This window comes from Nerophis ophidion, linkage group LG12 (assembly GCF_033978795.1).
Source record: "Nerophis ophidion isolate RoL-2023_Sa linkage group LG12, RoL_Noph_v1.0, whole genome shotgun sequence".
Taxonomy (NCBI): domain Eukaryota; kingdom Metazoa; phylum Chordata; class Actinopteri; order Syngnathiformes; family Syngnathidae; genus Nerophis; species Nerophis ophidion.
The window spans coordinates 18035610-18054832 of record NC_084622.1 but is presented as its reverse complement, the minus strand read 5'-3'; the positions used below and the strand labels follow the sequence as shown (position 1 = coordinate 18054832).

General features: G+C 39.5%; 1 protein-coding gene across 1 annotated transcript in view; it reads right to left on the bottom strand.

Moving 5' to 3' along the window:
* Positions 1-13937: 13937 nt before the first annotated feature.
* tln2b (talin 2b) overlaps positions 13938-19223 on the bottom strand; it is a 242937-nt gene continuing 237651 nt past the window's right edge. The window contains 1 exon segment of the mRNA XM_061918043.1: positions 13938-18611. Within this exon segment, the coding sequence (XP_061774027.1) occupies positions 18483-18611 (129 nt within the window). The 3' untranslated portion in view covers positions 13938-18482.

The window sequence follows — 19223 nt, the reverse complement described above, 5'->3', positions numbered from 1 at the left end:
ATGTGACAAAAAATATGACTTTGTGACACTTGGAAAAAAAATTGTGTTTTTGTGACACTTAAAGAAAATCCAGACTTTGTGACACTTAGAAAAACTCCCAACTTTTTAACACTTTGAAAAAAATCCAGATTTTGTGACATAGAAAAAAATCCAGACTTTTTGACACTAAGAAAAAAATCCTGACTTTTTTCCCCTCCAACTGCTGATCCCTAAATAAGTGACAAAAAAACTCTGACTTTTTGACACTTACAAAAAATCCCAACTTTTTGACATTTAGAAAAAATCCCAACTTTTTTGCCTCCAACTGCTGGTACCCTAAAGTGACCAAAAACCCCTAACTTTTTGACACTTAGGAAAAAATCCCATTTTTTTATCCTAAAATTGTGACAGTTAGAAAAAATACAGACTTTTTGACAATAAGAAAAAAATAAAGACTTTTTCTCTCCAACTGCTGATCCCTAAATATGTGACAAAAAATATGACTTTATGACACTCGGAAAAAAACTTGAGTTTTTGTGACACTTAGAGAAAATCTAGACTTTGTTAACACTTGGAAAAAAATCCAGATTTTGTGGCATAGAAAAATATTCTGACTTTTTGAGACTAAGAAAAAAATCCTGACTTTTTTCCCTCTAACTGCTGGTACCCTAAATAAGTGACAGAAAAAACCCAGACCTTGTGACACTAAGAAAAAAACTTGACTTTGTGACACTTGGAAAAAATCCAGACTTTTTGACACTTAGAAAAAATCCCAAGTTTTTCCCTCTAACTGCTGGTACCCTAAATAAGTGACCGAAGAAAACCGGACTTTTTGATACTTAGAAAAAAATTCCAACTTTTTGACACTCAGAAAAAATCCTGACTTTTTGACACTTAGAAAAAAATCCCAAATTTATGACACTTAGAAAAACTCCCAACTTTTTGCCTCCAACTGCTGATGCCCTAATAAGTGACCAAAAAAAACCCTGACATTTTGACACTTGGAAAAAAATCCCGACTTTTTGACACTTATGAAAAATATCCCGATTTTGTACCCTAAAATTGTGACACTTAGAAAAAAATCCAGGCTTTTTGACACTGAGAAAAACCCCCAGACTTTTTTCCCTCCAACTACTGATACCCTAAATAAGTTACAGAAAAAATGCCGACTTTGTGAAACTTGGAAAAAAACTTGAGTTTTTGTGACACTTAGAGAATATCTAGACTTTGTGACACGTAGAAAAACTCCCAACTTTTTAACACTTAGAACAAAATCCAGATTTCGTGATACAGAAAAAAAAACCAGACTTTTTGACATTAAGAAAAAAATCCTGACTTTTTTCCCCTCCAACTGCTGATCCCTAAATAAGTGACAGAAAAAAAACTGAGTTTTTGACACTTGGAAAAAATACCAACTTTTTGACATTTAGAAAAAAAATCCCAATTTTTTCCCTCCAACTGCTGGTACCCTAAATAAGTGACAGAAAAAAATCCAGATTTTTTTGACACTTAGAAAAAATACCAACTTTTTTCCCCCAACTGCTGATACCCTAAATAGGTGACAGAAAAAAATCCCAACTATGTGAAACTTGGAAAAAAACTTGAGTTTTTGTGACACTTAGAGAAAATCTAGACTTTGTGACACTTAGAAAAACTCCCAACTTTATAACACTTAGAAAAAAATCCAGATTTTGTGACATAGATAAAAATCCTGACTTTCTGAGACTAAGAAAAAAATCCTGACTTTTTTCCCCTCCAACTGCTGATCCCTAAATAAGTGACAGAAAACACTTGACTTTTTGACACTTATAAAACTCCCGATTTTTTGACAGTAAGACGTTGAGACGTGTGCTGGACCACATGGCCGCGGGACAGTGTTACTACAAGGCTGTGACATCCGAGTGGATTGAACTGTCATTAAGGGTTTCATACGAGGGGATTTATCTGTCATTAAAGGTTTCAAATACACACAACAACATTCACCCAGGAGTTCCGACCTCCACGATCAAAGTCTACATGTTGGTCTACATCTGCTCCTTTCAAGCTCGTCTGCCAAGTTTTAAGACAATCTCTCAAATTGGTTGTTTTGCATGCCAAGGATGATGAACAACTTTGACTCCGGTTTGGTTTTACGTGCCTGCTCTATTTGAAGCATCCTGCCAAGGCTGACTGACGGAAATAAACGCTTGCTGCCAGCTCATTTCTGACACTTAAAGTAGGAGTAAACTCATGTCACGCTGATGACTAAGGAACATATTTGCTCTTATTCCACGGCATCCACATTCAACACTTCATGCTTAAATACTGGACAGAACAGCTCTAATCAGCCTATAGCTGTCCTATCCAAAGGTGAAACACAATATATATATATATATATATATATATATATATATATATATATATATATATATATATATATATATATATAAATAAAACTGTCTCTAACTTCCAGTAGGAATGTCGGAGAAACATGAAACAAAAACCTCTACGTAGGTCTCAGTTAGACCTATATTTCATCCACTGACATCCCCCGGGTAAAATCAACAGGAAGTCTGCTATTCCCACTTCAATATAAAGTTGGCTAAAAATTTTTTTTCCCAACATTATCTCCTCTGAGGCAGTTTGTCGTTTCGGCTTCAGATAAGCACAGAAGAGAGATTGAACCCTTCTGACTAAAAGTTGATGAAAGAATTTTAATTACTACCCCGGTTTGGATTTTATGAGCCCGGAAAGAACTGGTGGCTGGTGCTGTTGTGTGTATTGCTGTCACACAAAGGCGGCTTCCTGCTCAGACAAAACTGCTTCCAACTCAATGTAGGACTGTCATACACACATGAAATAAAAACCTCAATATAGGTCTCAATGAGACCTAAATTTCATACAGTGACCGCCCCCAAATAAAATCAACAGGAAGTTTGCTATTCCCCCTTCAATAAAACAACTGCATTACATTCACCATGCATTAGAACAGGGGTGTCAAACTCAAATACAGAGTGGGCCAAAATTTAAAACTGAACAAAGCCGCGGGCCAAGGTTGAAAAAATTGACCTTTTAATAGGGACCCAAACAAGTTTTGCATTGAATATTAAACAAGCAAGGCTTATATAACTTTATAGTGACATCCAAAATCGAGTTTCAAATTATAATAATAATGATTAAAAAATATCAATGGCATATCAAATAAAATTTAAACAAAAATTGGGGAGGGCGGGGTTTGGTGGTAGCGGGGATGTCTATTGTAGCGTCCCGGAAGATTTGGTGCTGCAAGGGGTTCTGGGTATTTCTTCTGTTGTGTTTATGTTGTGCTACGGTGCGGATGTTGTCCCGAAATGTGTTTGTCATTCTTGTTTTGTGTGGCTTCACAGTGTGGCGCATATTTGTAAAAGTGTTAAAGTTGTTTATACGGCCACCCTCAGTGTGACCCTTATGACTGTTGATCAAGTATGACTTGCATTCACTTGTGTGTGTTAAAGCCGCATGTATTATGTGACTGGGGCCGGTACGTTGTTTGTACGGAGGAAAAGCGGACGTGACGACAGGCTGTAGAGGACGCTAAAGGCAGTGCCTTTAAGGCACGCCCCCAATATTGTTGTTCGGGTGGAAATCGGGAGAAATTCTGAAGAATGGTTGCCCCGGGAGATTTTCGGGAGGGGCACTGAACTTTGGGAGTCTCCCGGGAAAATTGTGAGGGTTTGCAAGTATGAGTATCAGCGGTGAATGCAGTGTTACAGAGGCATCGCCGCTGTATAATACCGGCGGGCCAGCTCTAATCCTAATTTGATATTACCTCAAGGGCCAAATTAAATTACACGGCGTGCCAAATTGGGCCCGCGGGCCAGAGTTTGACACCCATGCATTAGAGTCTCAAAATGGCGGGACCATGGCGTCCTTCTAAAATGCCCAAGCAACTTTACAACTGTTATTACTGTGAGACTGATGTATAACATGTGTATACAACTTTTTCTCTGTGTAATAATCCATCCATCCATCTTCTACCGCTTATCTGGGCTTGTGTCGGGGGGTCAGCAGCCCAGGCGGTCCCGTCCATCGCTGCTTGCAGCTTTAATTTTTTATTTTTTTTTTAAAACATGACTGCATATCATAATGGCGGCCACAGTTTCCAGCTTAAAGATTTTAAAAAATGCTTTGGGAATGTCCGGCGGGCCAGATTGAAAAACTTAACGGGCCTTCGTTTGTCCAAGTCTGCTCTGATGTTTTGGAGAGGACAAAGACAAAAAAAAAATAAAAAATGCCTGGCTTTGCAGTAACAAGATCCAAAGTGAAGGTTTTCATCGCTGTAGAAAGAAAATGTGGTCAGAAGTCATGATGCTGGAATATTTGTGGCTAGGAGGGGGAAGAGGAGGGGGGGAGGGGGGCTCTCCTTCCTCCATGTTTGTTTGTGTTCCTCCCTAACAGATGGGGACGCACCGAGCGGCAGGAATGTCGGCCATATCTGATGCTGCTCAGTCAGCTCTGACCGAGATTGGGGGGTGGGGGGTCGGGGGACCTGTCACGATTCATTTAGAACCCGGGCGGGGGCCTGGGGCGGGGCGAGGGTCACTCAGGAATCCTTGCCAAAAAATGTCATCCAAGACTTCCTGACAGAAATAGCTCAGGTTTTGGGGAACGCGCACTTTTCAGCTGTTGAAACGTCGGACTTGTGCGGATTGGGAAATGTGGTGACGTGAAGACGTGAGAATACAGAACAATTCATCCGTTCCCGTGTCAAGCCTTTTCTCAATCATACCTTCATATATTTTAAAACAATAAATATGTTAATGTGTGGAGCAAAAATAATCACTGACTGGGCGACCAGTTAAAAGAAATACAGCTGACTAGTCAACCAATTACAAAATTATTCCTCACTAGTCAATTAATACAAAAAAAATTATGTTTAAAATAAAATAAAAAATGTGTTGATGAGACAACTAATTGGAAAATAAATACTTGCTGACTAGTCAACTAATTAACAAATGCTGATTTGTTGACTTGTCACAAAAATAATCACTGCCTGGTCGACTAATCTAAAAAAAAACCCTTATGAGTCAATTAATCAAAAAAATTATGTATAAAATAAAAAACAAAAATGTAATGACGAGTCGACTAATCGGAAAAAAAACTTGCTGACTAGTCAATTAATCAAAAAATTCTGACTTGTTGACCACTCAAAAAAATTATCGCTGCCTGGTCGACCGGTTAAAAAAAATTCCCTGACTCGTTGACCAATCCCATTATGAATCCTGACTAGACAATATAATCAAAAATTATATGATTACATTTTTTTATTTGATTTGCTGACTAGTCAACTAATAAAAAAAAAAAATCCCTGACTAGTTGACCAATTACAAAAGGATTTCTCACTAGTCAATTAATCGAAAAATATATCTATAATATTAAAATAAAAATTGTTGACTAGTCGACTAATTGAAAAAAAATACTTGCTGACTAGTCGACTAATCAAAAAATGCTGATTTGACGACTAGTCCAAAAAAATAATCACTGCCTGGTTAACCAGTTAAAAAAAAAATCCCTTATGAGTCAACGAATCGAAAAAAAAAATCGCTGTACAATCGGGGGGAAAAAATACGGACTCGTTGACCAATCACATTATGATTGTTGACTAGTCAATTAATCGAAAAAAAAATGTTCAAAAGTTTTTTTTCAAATTGCTGACTAGTTGACTAATCCAAAAAATAATCACTGACTGGTCAACCAGTCTAATCTAGTTTGATGTTTCCCTCTTACACACATGTGAGAGGGATGTGTACTATGGCTATGAGTTATTGTTGTTTTTTTCCCTTGGCCTCAGTCTGGACCCCCTCTCCAGGGCCCAGGCATAGACCAATTTTTTTAAAATTATATTTTATTTTATTTTAATCCTCTATTTTTTTCTCCCATTGCCCCCCCTTGTTTACCTGATTCTTATCTTTTTTGCAAGGGGCGCTGGAAGCCGGCAGACTCGTCAGCGATCCTGTTCTGTCTCCCTGTAATGTTTGTCTGATCTTAAATGGGATTGTGCTGAACATTTTAATTTTCCTGAAGGAACTCTCCTGAAGGAATAAATAAAGTACTATCTAATCTAATCTAATGTAATCGAGAAAAAAATCGCTGTCTAATCGGGGAAAAAAATGCTGACTCGTCGACCAATCACATCGTGATTCCTGACTAGTCAATTAATCGAAAAAATTATGTTTAAAAGTTTTTTTTTCAAATTGCTGATTAGTCGACTAATCAAAAAAAAAAATCACTGACTGGTCAACCAGTTAAAACAATTATTGCTGACTAGTCAATCAATGACAAAATGATTCCTGACTAGTCAATAATCAAAACAATTATGTATAAAATAAAAAAATAAAAATGTGTTGACTAGTCGACGAATCGGAAAAAATACTTGCTGACTAGAGGACTAATTAAAAAATGCTGAGTAGTCAAAAAGAAAAAAATCCCTAATGAGTTGCCTAGTCGAAAAAATAATTTCTGACTAATCCGGAAAAAAATGCTCAGTCGTTGAGTAATAAAAAAAAATAAAAAATTGATGGACTAAGCAAACAATAGTGCTTGGTTGCAGCCCTACTTTTAAAACTCCTGCTTTAAAAGGGAACATTATTTCAAAAGGGTTAAAAACAATAAAAATCAGTTCCCAGTGGCTTGTTGTATTTTTTGAAGTTTTTTTCAAAATTTTACTGGTCTCGGAATATCCCTAAATAAAGCTTTAAAGTGCCTTATTTTCGGCTCTCTGCGAAGACACTGGCCATTTCCCAGTGACGTCACACAGTGCTGCCAATGTAAACAAACAATGGGAATACCACAGCAAGATATAGTGACATTTGCTCGGATTCAAACTCGGATTTCAGCGACTTAAGCGATTCGACAGATTACGCATGTATTGAAACAGATGGTTGGAGTATGAAAATATTGAAGAAGAAACTGAAGCTATTGAGCGAATAGCTATTGACGCTATTCATAGCCATAGCACGGCCGAAATAGCTGCGTTAGCATCGCCGGTAAAATGTGCGGACCAAACGATCAGGACTTTCGCATCTTTTGACACTGGAGCAACTTAAATACGTCGATTGGTAAGTGTTTTTTTCACATTAAATGTGGGTGGAAGGAAACGTAATATAGTTACAAATGCATCTACAGGTTATCCATACATCTCTGTGCCATGTCTGCTTTAGCACCGCCGATAAATAGCATGTTAGCATCGATTAGCATAGCATGTTAGCATCGATTAGCTGGCAGTCAACATCAACAAAACTCACCTTTGTGATTTCGTTGACTATCGTTGCAAATGCATCTGCAGGTTATCCATACATCTCTGTGCCATGTCTGCCTTAGCATCGCCGGTCAAATGTGGAGACACTCTGGCACATTCAATGGGGGTCTGGCGGCAGACACTTTGGCATCTTCGGGCCAGTGGTGCAACTTGAATCCCTCCCTGTTAGTGTTGTTACACCCCCCGACAACACACCGACGAGGCATGATGTCTCCCAGGTTCCAAAAAATAGTCAAAAAAATGGAAAATAACAGAGCTGAGACCCAGTGTTTGTAATGTGTTGAAAATGAAAATGGTGGGTGTGTTACTTCGGTGACGTCACATTCTGACGTCATCGCCTCCAGCGCGATAAACAGAAAGGAGTTTAATTCGCCAAAATTAGAGTTCGGAAATCGGTTAAAAAAATAGATGGTCTTTTTTCTGCACCATCAAGGTATATATTGACGCTTACATAGGTCTGCTGATAATGTTCCCCTTTAAGGAACCCTGACCTAAACACTCTGTGCAATGGCCGCTGCAGGCTGTCTCTGGCCTTGCAGCTCCCGGCAGCATCTTGTTGACATCTTTGTAAACATTTGCCTTCAATCTCTTACTGGGAAGTTTCCATGTTTGAGTGCTAAGGGAGAATCTTTCATGACAGTGTCCATATATGGACTCTCTCTCTCTCTGTCTCGCTCTTTCTCTCTCCGACTGTCTGGAAGAGAGTCTTTGTGAGCAGGAACTATTTTGTTTCCACTGCACAGGCTTGTTAAATATCTGTGAGCAGGCCGTGTCAGGTGGGCGACCAGAGGAGGATGCTGCTCTCATCGTGACAAGAAGTTGTGTTCTGTGCGACAAAGATCATTGAGGAATGGAGAGTGATACTCGTTTGTACTTTTTAGTGAGCGATCCTTCCTCTTGCACGGCGTTAACGCGTGGGAAAGGACGGCGATCAGACATTCCACTGAGGTTTTGGTTGCAGACCGCCAGGGAGCCTCTGTGGTTTGGGCGCACTGAGGAATGTCCACCGTGCCTCCGCTCCACCTGCATTCTTGCTGGGAGCACAGACAGGCCTGGACTTTTATTCAGAAAAATAACAAAAAATGTCAGGCCAAAATAATACTCAGTAGAACGTGTTTCTCCCACAATAAGGCACACTTCAAATTGACTCTCCTGCTGGCCACATTATGGACTGGACTCTCACTATTATGTTAGATCCACTATGGACTGGACTCTCACTATTATGTTAGATCCACTATGGACCGGACTCTCACTATTATGTTAGAGCCACTATGGACTGGACTCTCACTATTATGTTAGATTCACTATGGACTGGACTCTCACTATTATGTTAGATCCACTATGGACTGGACTCTCACTATTATGTTAGATCCACTATGGACTGGACTCTCACTATTATGTTGGATCCACTATGGACTGGACTCTCACTATTATGTTGGATCCACTATGGACTGGACTCTCACTACTTTGTTAGATCCACTATGGACTAGACTCTCATAATATTATGTTAGATCCACTATGGACTGGACTTTCATAATATTATGTTGGATCCAATATGGACTGGACTCTCACACTATTAAGTTAGATCTACTATGGACTGGACTCTCACTATTATGTTGGATCCACTATCGACTGGACTCTCACTATTACAAACCCCTGTTTCCATATGAGTTGGGAAATTGTGTTAGATGTAAATATAAAAAGAATACAATGATTTGCAAATCATTTCAACCCATATTCAGTTGAATATGCTACAAAGACAACATATTTGATGTTCAAACTGATAAACATTTTTTTTTGCAATTAATCATTAACTTTAGAATTTGATGCCAGCAACACGTGACAGAGAAGTTGGGAAAGGTGGCAATAAATACTGATAAAGTTGAGGAATGCTCATCAAACACTTATTTGGAACATCCCACAGGTGTGCAGGCTAATTGGGAACAGGTGGGTGCCATGATTGGGTATAAAAACAGCTTCCCAAAAAATGCTTAGTCTTTCACAAGAAAGGATGGGGCGAGGTACACCCCTTTGTCCACAACTGCGTGAGCAAATAGTCAAACAGTTTAAGAACAACGTTTCTCAAAGTGAAATTGCAAGAAATTTAGGGATTTCAACATCTACGCTCCATAATATCATCAAAAGGTTCAGAAAATCTGGAGAAATCACTCCACGTAAGTGGCATGGCCGGAAACCAACATTGAATGACCGTGACCTTCCATCCCTCAGACGGCACTGTATCAAAAACCGACATCAATCTCTAAAGGATATCACCACATGGGCTCAGGAACACTTCAGAAAATCACTGTCACTAAATACAGTTGGTCGCTACATCTGTAAGTGCAAGTCAAAGCTCTACTATGCAAAGCGAAAGCCAATCATCAACAACATCCAGAAACGCCGCCGGTTTATCTGGGCCCGAGATTATCTAAGATGGACTGATGCAAAGTGGAAAAGTGTTCTGTGGTCTGACGAGTCCAAATTTCAAATTGTTTTTGGAAATATTCAACACAGTGTCATCCGAACCAAAGGGGAAGCGAACCATCCAGACTGTTATCGACGCAAAGTTCAAAAGCCAGCATCTGTGATGGTATGGGGGTGCATTAGTGCCCAAGGCATGGGTAATTTACACATCTGTGAAGGCACCATTAATGCTGAAAGGTACATACAGGTTTTGGAACAACATATGCTGCCATCTAAGCGCTGTCTTTTTCATGGACGCCCCTGCTTATTTCAGCAAAACAATGCCAAGCCACATTCAGCAGGTGTTACAACAGCGTGGCTTTGTGACCCGCCTGGAGTCCAGACCTGTCTCCCATGGAAAATGTGTGGCGCATTATGAGGCGTAAAATCCGACAGCGGAGACCCCGGACTGTTGAACGACTGAAGCTCTACATAAAACAAGAATGGGAAAGATTTCCACTTTCAAAGCTTCAACAATTAGTTTCCTCAGTTCCCAAATGTTTATTGAGTGTTGTTAAAAGAAAAGGTGATGTAACACAGTGGTGAACATGCCCTTTCCCAACTACTTTGGCACGTGTTGCAGTCATGAAATTCTAAGTTAAATATTAATTGCAAAAAAACTAAAGTTTATGAGTTTGAACATCAAATATCTTGTCTTTTTAGCATATTCTATTGAATATGGGTTGAAAAAGATTTGCAAATCATTGTATTCCGTTTATATTTACATCTAACACAATTTCCCAACTCCTATGGAAACGGAGTTTGTATATACATATATATATATATATATATATATATATATATATATATATATATATATATATATATATATATATATATATATATATATGTGTATATATATATATATATATATATATCGTATTTCCTTGAATTGCTGCCGGGGCGCTAATTAATCTAAAACCTCTTCTCACTCCTGCGCTTACCAAAGGCATGCGGTAAAAGTAAGCATGCGCTAATTATTTTAAAACCTCTTCTCACTCCGGCACTTACCAAAGGCATGCAGTAAATATTTGAGTGTGATGTAAGCTTGGACCTTAAATCCTACTGAATAATTCTTAATCTTCTTCCCTTTATGCGATTTCAAATTACTGGTATTGAAATCAGCCTCCTCCATTTTGAAAATGATGACAGAGGAAGTGTCACTCGTGACGTCCCGAGTTTGACCCGGCGGTAATACTAAGCATGCGCTTATTATTTTGCGAAAGGAGTTTGACCCGGCAGTAATTCAAGGCAGGCGCATACTATATACCCTGCGGCAATTCAAGGAAATACGGTATATTATATATACACACACACATATATACTGTATATATACACATTTAATTCATACATTACTCATTGTTAAAAGCAGCCCTCTATAACTGCAATGGGGCCCTCAGTGAAAACCACTTTGACTCCTCTGATCTATATTCCAATATATCAAGCCCATTTTAAATAAGTCAAAAACTTAATTAAGGTTTTTACATTTTGAAAAAGGTGGTTTTAACCCAAATAGACGAAGGAGAAAAATAAGGTAAAAAAGATTAAATAAAATGACAGTGAGTGGTCTGAAGAACCTGAGCGGCCGTCACATGACCTTGTTTATTGGTCACCACCGCTGTTCCTTGTCCAAATTTAGCTGGCCAGGTTTCAGTCCCAGCCGGGTCCCAATATAGTCCTGACCCCCCGTCAAACTGTCACTTACATGCGGGCTGAAGAAGTCCCGCCTTCTCTCCACCTCACGGGCCAACTTCGCAGGAAGCTGCCATGTCATAATAAAACACTTCCTGTTATTTAACGCCTGGTGATATTTTAAATTGAAGGGCGGGGTGTGGTGCAACCTTCTAAATCATCCCCGCTACTGACGAGCATGCCCCAAAATAGTCACAACCTCCAGGAAGAAGACGCTTGTACATCTGATGGATGTTACGTTTATATTTGTGAGTGTTTAGCTGACAAGAGCTGGCAATAAACAGACAAGGAGCGTCCGCCCTGAGATCGGTAGGTTGTGAGTTCAAACCCCGGCCGAGTCAAACCAAAGACTAAAAAATGGGAGCAATTACCTCTCTGCTTGGCACTCAGCATCAAGGCTTGTAATTGGGGGGTCAAATCAATAAAAATGGTTCCCGGGCGCGTCCACCGCTTCTGCTCACTGCTCCCCTCACCTCCCAGGTGGTGATCAAGGGAATCGCTGTCGTATTTTATGCTTCATAATGCACCACACATTTTCCATGGGAGACAGGTCTGGACTGCAGGCGGGCCAGGAAAGTACCCGCACTCTTTTTTTACGGAGCCACGCTGTTGTAACACGTGCTGAATGTGGCTTGGCATTGTCTTGCTGAAATAAGCAGGGGCGTCCATGAAAAAGACGGCGCTTAAATGGCAGCATATGTTGTTCCAAAACCTGTATGTACCTTTCAGCAGTAATGGTGCCTTCACAGATGTGTAAATTACCCATGCCTTGGGCACTAATGCACCCCCATACCATCACAGATGCTGGCTTTTGAACTTTGCGTCAATAACAGTCTGGATGGTTCGCTTCCCCTTTGGTCCGGATGATACGATGTCAAATATTTCCAAAACCAATTTGAATGTGGACTCGTCAGACCACAGAACACTTTTCCACTTTGTATCAGTCCATCTTACAAGATCTTGGGCCCAGAGTAGCCGAAGGCGTTTCTGTATGCTGTTGAGAAAAGGGCTTTCGCTTTGCATAGTAGACTTTTAACTTGCACTTACAGATGTAGCCACAAACTGTATTTAGTGACAGTGGTTTTCTGAAGTGTTCCTGAGCCCATGTGGTGATATCCTTTAGAGATTGATGTCGGTTTTTGATACAGTGCCGTCTGAGGGATGGAAGGTCACGGTCATTCAGTTTTGGTTTCCGGCCATGCCGCTTACGCGGAGGGATTTTTCCAGATTCTCTGAACCTTTTGATGATATTATGGAGCGTAGATGTTGAAATCCCAAATTTTTTTGCAATTGCACTTTGAGAAACGTTGTTCTTAAACTGTTTAACTATTTGTTCACCCAGTTGTGGACAAAGGGGTGTACCTCGCCCCATCCTTTCTTGTGAAAGACTGAGCATTTTTTGGGAAGCTGTTTTTATACCCAATCATGGCACCCACCTGTTCCCAATTAGCCTGCACAACTGTGGGATGTTCCAAATAAGTGATTGATGAGCATTCCTCAACTTTATCAGTATTTATTGCCACCTTTCCCAACTTCTTTGTCACGTGTTGCTGGCATCAAATTCTAAAGCTAATTATTATTTGCAAAAAAAAAAAGAAAAGTTTATCAGTTTGAACATCAAATATGTTGTCTTTGTAGCATATTCAACTGAATTTGGAAAAGTATTTGCAAATCATTGTATTCCGTTTATATTTACATCTAATAAAATTTCCCAACTCATATGGAAACTGGGTTTGTAATAAAACAGTTGCTTACTGTTCTTTTTAACATATTCAATAGCTTGGACCTTAAATCCTACTGAATAGCTCTTAATCTTCTTCCCTTTATGCGATTTCAAAAGATTGAAATGAGTCTCCTCCATTTTGAAAATGATGACAGATGAAGTGTCACTCGTGACGTGACGCATTTGACCCGGCGGAAATTCTAGGCATATGCTAATTATTTTGCGAAACGAGTTTGAGCCGGCAGTAATTCTAGGCAGGCGCATACTATGTACCCGGCGGCAATTCAAGGAAATACCGTATATAAAACAAACTTTGAGTTCATCCCTTTGATGTTCTTTCCACCGAGGTCCCGCATGACGTCACCTTGGACGTGCATTTTTCCAGAAAATGTCATAAATGTGAATTTCTTCCAGTGAGTGACCTGCAGAGTTTGCGATGCTTGGCTCCCACAGAAAGAACCTCCAGCTGAGTGCGAACACATGGCGTCACTTTCCCCTCGCCGCTGTCTGCAGGAGCGCGACCACCAAATAAGGCGCTGCTCAGGACGTGCGGCGAGGACATGACGTGCTGCCGCAACATCCTCCCGTGCAAGGTCACGTGTACGGCCCACCATAAAGAAGGAGGACACCTAAAGAGCCTCGTTGTTATTAATTGTCTTGTATTTGAATGGCGCGGCTGTAACAATGTCGCTTTAAACACAGGAGAGGACATGCCCATATTTGGTCAGACTCGACAATCCCTCCAAACATGTACCGCTCATGCGCCACTGCTGCCACCTGCTGGAAAGAATGCAGTATGACATATACATTTTTTGTTTTTTATTTCGTTTGTGATGAATACAAAAAATACTTTTGTGACCAGATAAATATCATACATACAGCATAAAGTCATTAAACTAAACAAAGTTTCTTTTTTTTTTGCACAACAATTATTTATAACAGAGCTAGTTAACTTTTTTTTTCTTCATTTGCATGAATATTTGCACACACCAGTCACACAATACACAGCCTTGTGCAAAAGTATTTGGACAACTTTGCATTTCCTCTTTTGGCACAATAGATATATTTTGCTGAGGTTATAGTGACTCAAGCTGGAGGGGACAAAAAAACCAACAACCTAATAATAATATACTAAGAAAAAAAGTGGAAAACATTAAATGAAGGAAATGAAAGTGAAATGAAGACATAAAACCCTAAAAAAAGAAACAAAATAAAAATACGATTACAAAATAAAACTATGAAATAAAAAAAACCTTGACAATATTAAGAAATCAATTATTTAAAAAAAACACGACAAAACTACACACATACAATTGAAAAATTAAAAGCACATTTAATAAAATAAAGTATAATAAAAAAACATTTAAAAAAAAGTGCAAAACAAAACCTGACAAAAGAAACTATATAATAAAAAACAAGATACCTAGTTTAGGAACACACAATTTTTAATTTACTTATTCTTCTTAAACTACACTTTATACTGCTGTACTTTTTAAAATTTCTATACTTATCTAGCTGTCAATAATCTATAGGCATGTTTGCGGTGTAGAATGAGCTGCTTCGATCTCATTGTACACATGTATAGTGACAATAGAAGGCATCCTATTCAATTATTTTCCATTCTATTTTATTCTAAATAAAGCACAATTAAGTACACCCCGCAAAATACAACTATTAAAGGCCTACTGAAATGAGATGTTCTTATTTAAACAGGGATAGCAGGTCCATTCTATGTGTCATACTTGATCATTTCGCCATATTGCCATATTTTTGCTGAAAGGATTTAGTAGAGAACATCCACGATAAAGTTCGCAACTTTTGGTCACTAATAAAAAAGCCTTGCCTGTACCAGAAGTAGCAGACTATGTGCTAGTGACGTCACGGGTTGTGGAGCTCCTCACATCAGAACATTGTTTACAATCATGGCCACCAGCAGCGAGAGCGATTCGGACTGAGAAAGCGAAGATTTCCCCATTTATTGAGGGAGGATGAAAGATTCGTTGATGAGGAAAGTGAGAGTGAGGGACTAGAAAAAAAACCCTAGACAGCAGAGCGATTCAGATGTTATTAGACAAAGTTACAAGGATAATTCTGGAAAATCCCTTATCTGCTTATGGTGTTACTAGTATTTTAGTGAGATTATATGGTCGTACCTGTACAACCTGAAGGTCGGCCCCGCACCTTTCTTCAGCACCAGTCGACGGGTGGTGGCGATGCCCATCTCTGGCCTTCGCAAGGGACCCTCTTCGAAACACAATCTTTCGAAATGATCGCTGCATAATACACTGTACTTTGTGTGTGTGGTCCAATCCAACCGTGTTCGCTTGACCGCTCTGTTCCATAGTAAAGCTTCACCGTCATCTTTCGGGAATGTAAACAATGAAACATCATCTGAGTTTGTGTTGCTAAAGGCGGCCGCAATACACCGCTTCCCACCTACAGCTTTCTTCTTTGACATCTCCATTATTCATTGAACAAATTGCAAAAGATTCAGCATCACAGATGTCCAGAATACTGTGGAATTATGTGATGAAAACGGACGACTTATAGCTGTGAACGGTGCTGGAACAAAATGTCCTCTACAATGCGTGACGCACGCGACATCATACCGCGACGTTTCAGCAGGATATTTCGGTGCAAAATTTAGAAGTGCAATTTAGTAAACTAAAGCGGCCGTATTGACATGTGTTGCAATGTTAATATTTCATCATTGATATATAAACTATCAGACTGCGTGGTCGCTAGTAGTGGGTTTCAGTAGGCCTTTAACCTAAAAAAAAAAATCTAAACAATTAAAATAAGTCCAAACAAAATAAAAAAATAATCATAATAAAAAAATATTTTAAATCGAAATATAATTCTGTATAATAAAATGATAATATATTGAAAATAAAAAAAAACAAAAAATATATGTATCTTTTATTCAGCAGGTTGCCTTCTGGCCAATGTAATAGATCCAGTGATTATTTCACCCAATTTCAACTTTAACTTGAACTAATCCTACATAAAAACGTCTTATTCACCATCAGAATGTTGTTATGAAAAATGTCACGGAAACAACAAAGAGTGATGCTGACCAAATACTTTTGCCCAGTTCTGCATCTCTGAGTACTGCTTGGTAAAAACGGACATTTCAAGTTAGACAACAGAAAAAGGGGAAGTATAACAGCCTTTTTTTTTTCCCAAACACAAACATGCTTAAGGAATGCAAGTACTGTAGTATTCCATCAAGGAGTCTAAGATCCTAAGGATGCCCTTTGATGAGAGAGCGATATAGGCAGGTGTAGGCATGTGTGGGCCAGCAGCCATGGACTCTTCTTGCTGACAACACACTAACGCTCAGGCCTTGCTGGGGATTGGCAACCACAAAAGAGGCTCAAGCTCCAAGCAGGACTCGTCTTCAGCTGCTTGCACACTCCAGTAAGGCACTAATAATACGTCCCTTCCCAATTCAATACTCAACTTGCTTTCTTTTTTACTCTGTGGACCAATGTCTTTGACCTCAATAATAATAGCCTCTAATGATCTTTTTAAGCATCTAAAGCACACGTGTCAAACTCAAGGCCCGCACCATTATTCTTTGTAGCCCGCCATTGCCTGGAAAGATAACTTTATCGTATTTCCTTGAATTGCCTCCAGGGCGCTAATTAATTTAAAACCTCTTCTCACGCCGGCGCTTACCAAAGGCATACGGTAAATTTAGGCCTGCGCTTAAAAATTGAGTGTAATGTAAGGATACCATCATGAAAAGCACATTTAATAAAAATTTTTTTTATTATGGTCTTACCTTTACTTATAAATGAAGTCCATGCGCAGCTCCTTCTGATCAAAAGTATCGATAATTGTTTATAGAAGTCTTCCTTATCTTTCTTCAGCTTTAAAAGTCTCTCTGTCTCGATGGAAATCTTCCTTTATTACCTTCTGCTTCGATTGAAAGTTCAGTTTAGAAAACTGTTTTATTTTAGATATGTAATCCTCCATGTTAAAAGTGCAAGCGAGAGGAAAAAATAAACAATCGCTGCTCACTCTTGCTGCTTGTTGTCACTTCTTCTGCAGCCGAGTAATCGCAAGAAGGATCACTAGCGCCCTCTACCACCAGGAGGCGGGAGTCGTTTAATGACTCATATTTGACACACGCAGCTACGGTATATTAATAAAACATAGCTGCTTACTGTTCTTTTTTGCATATTCAATAGCTTGAACCTTAAGTCCTACTTAATAGCTCTTAATCTTCTTCCCTTTATACGATTTCAAATTATTGAAATCACCCTGCTCCATTTTGAAAATGATGACAGGTGAATTGTCACTCGTGACGTGACGAGTTTGACCCGGAGGAAATTCTAGACGTATGCTAATTATTTGGCGAAACGAGTTTGACCCGACGGAAATTCAAGACATGCGCTAATAAAAATAATATTTTGCGAAACGAGTTTGACCCGGCGTTAATCCTGAGCCGGCGGTAATGCTAAGCATGAGCTAATTATTTTGCGAAACGAGTTTGACCCGGCAGTAATTCTAGGCAGGCGCATACTATATACCCGGCGGCAATTCAAGGAAATACGGTATATGAAAAAAGATCGAAAACAGAGCATTCATCAGCAGTGCGTCTTATAATCCAGTGCACTGTATGGTATGGAGAATACGGTATATTTCCAATTTTGGCCAATGCAGCATTACACACAGTTTGAACGGTAACACTGTGTTGGAATATTTGAGTAAGTGATTCTTTGAGAATCACTGATCAATCCAAGACTATTTAGAGGCTAAAGGTTAGCTTTGAGCTTCCACTGTATGCACCCAACAAAATATGTTGGTTGGAAAAGAAAAGTTTGTGAGATGAAGTGAACGTTTACACAAGTAGATCATTTGGTCACGTCAAAAACTCAACTTTCCCCACACTTGAAGAGAAATGTATTGGCCATTTAAAAGCTCAATCTAGAATAAATATGTGCCTGAATATAATTCCTCTCTCTGTTTGTATGATCATATGTAACAGGTGCCATTCTGCATCTTGATTGATATGCAAAGTTTGGATGGAGCATGCAAGCCAAGGTGAAGAACGCCCGCCCTGCCTTCCTTTTAGTCCTTTTTCAAATAGACACGCTCTGCCACCATCGTCAGTATTATTCGCTTGGTGACTATAAAAACATTCAGTAACAATTATAAATGTACAACTTCTGCATCCTTCACTTCATTGTTGTATCATAAATGAGCACAATCACACACTCGCACACAAATACGCGACAAAGCACAGGCACTTGCTTGTCCTACCAAAAGGTGGCCTGTTTCAAGTGCGGTAGAGTCCTCGCTGACTCGGGCGTGGAAAAGGGCGGCCGTCTGGACCGTCGGTCAGCCTTCGTCCTCCCTCAGCTCGCTCGGCAGGAACTTATACTGCTGCTGTCGGATCTGAGCCAGCTTCTTGCGGGCTTCCTCCAGCTCACGTTCCTTCCTCAGCATCTCTTCTTGAGCCGCTATGATCTGAGGAGGAGGAGGAAGAGGAGGATAAAAAGACATCTCACAATCAATGCTCTCGAAACACACCCGAGAACAATCCTGGTAATGGCGGATGATAGCTGTTGAACTAACTTGAAAGTCATTCATGTGAGTAGAGAGCAACAATAAAACATAATTCAGTACTAATCATCAGCCTTATTAATCTTTGTCATCCATTCAAAAACTCAAAAAAAGTTAGCAGCAAGTAAATTTGAAATCATTAACTCCAAGACAAGAACAATCTAAGCTAAAGTTGCCACTGTAGACCACACACTCAGCAACTAAAGAACAAATCAGGGGTCCCAAGACAGAGCCAGCCTGCCAGTGTCCCCCCATATATTTTATTTATATACTGTATTTCCTTGAATTGCCGCCGGGTATATAGTATGCGCCTGCCTACAATTACTGCCGGGTCAAACTCGCTTCCCAAAATAATTAGCGCATGCTTAGTATTACCGCCTGGTCAAACTCGTCACGTCACGAGTGACACTTCCCCTGTCATCATTTTCAAAATGGAGGAGGCTGATTTCAATACGGGTAATTTGAAATCGCATAAAGGGAAGACATTTAAGAGTTATTCAGTAGGATTTAAGGTCC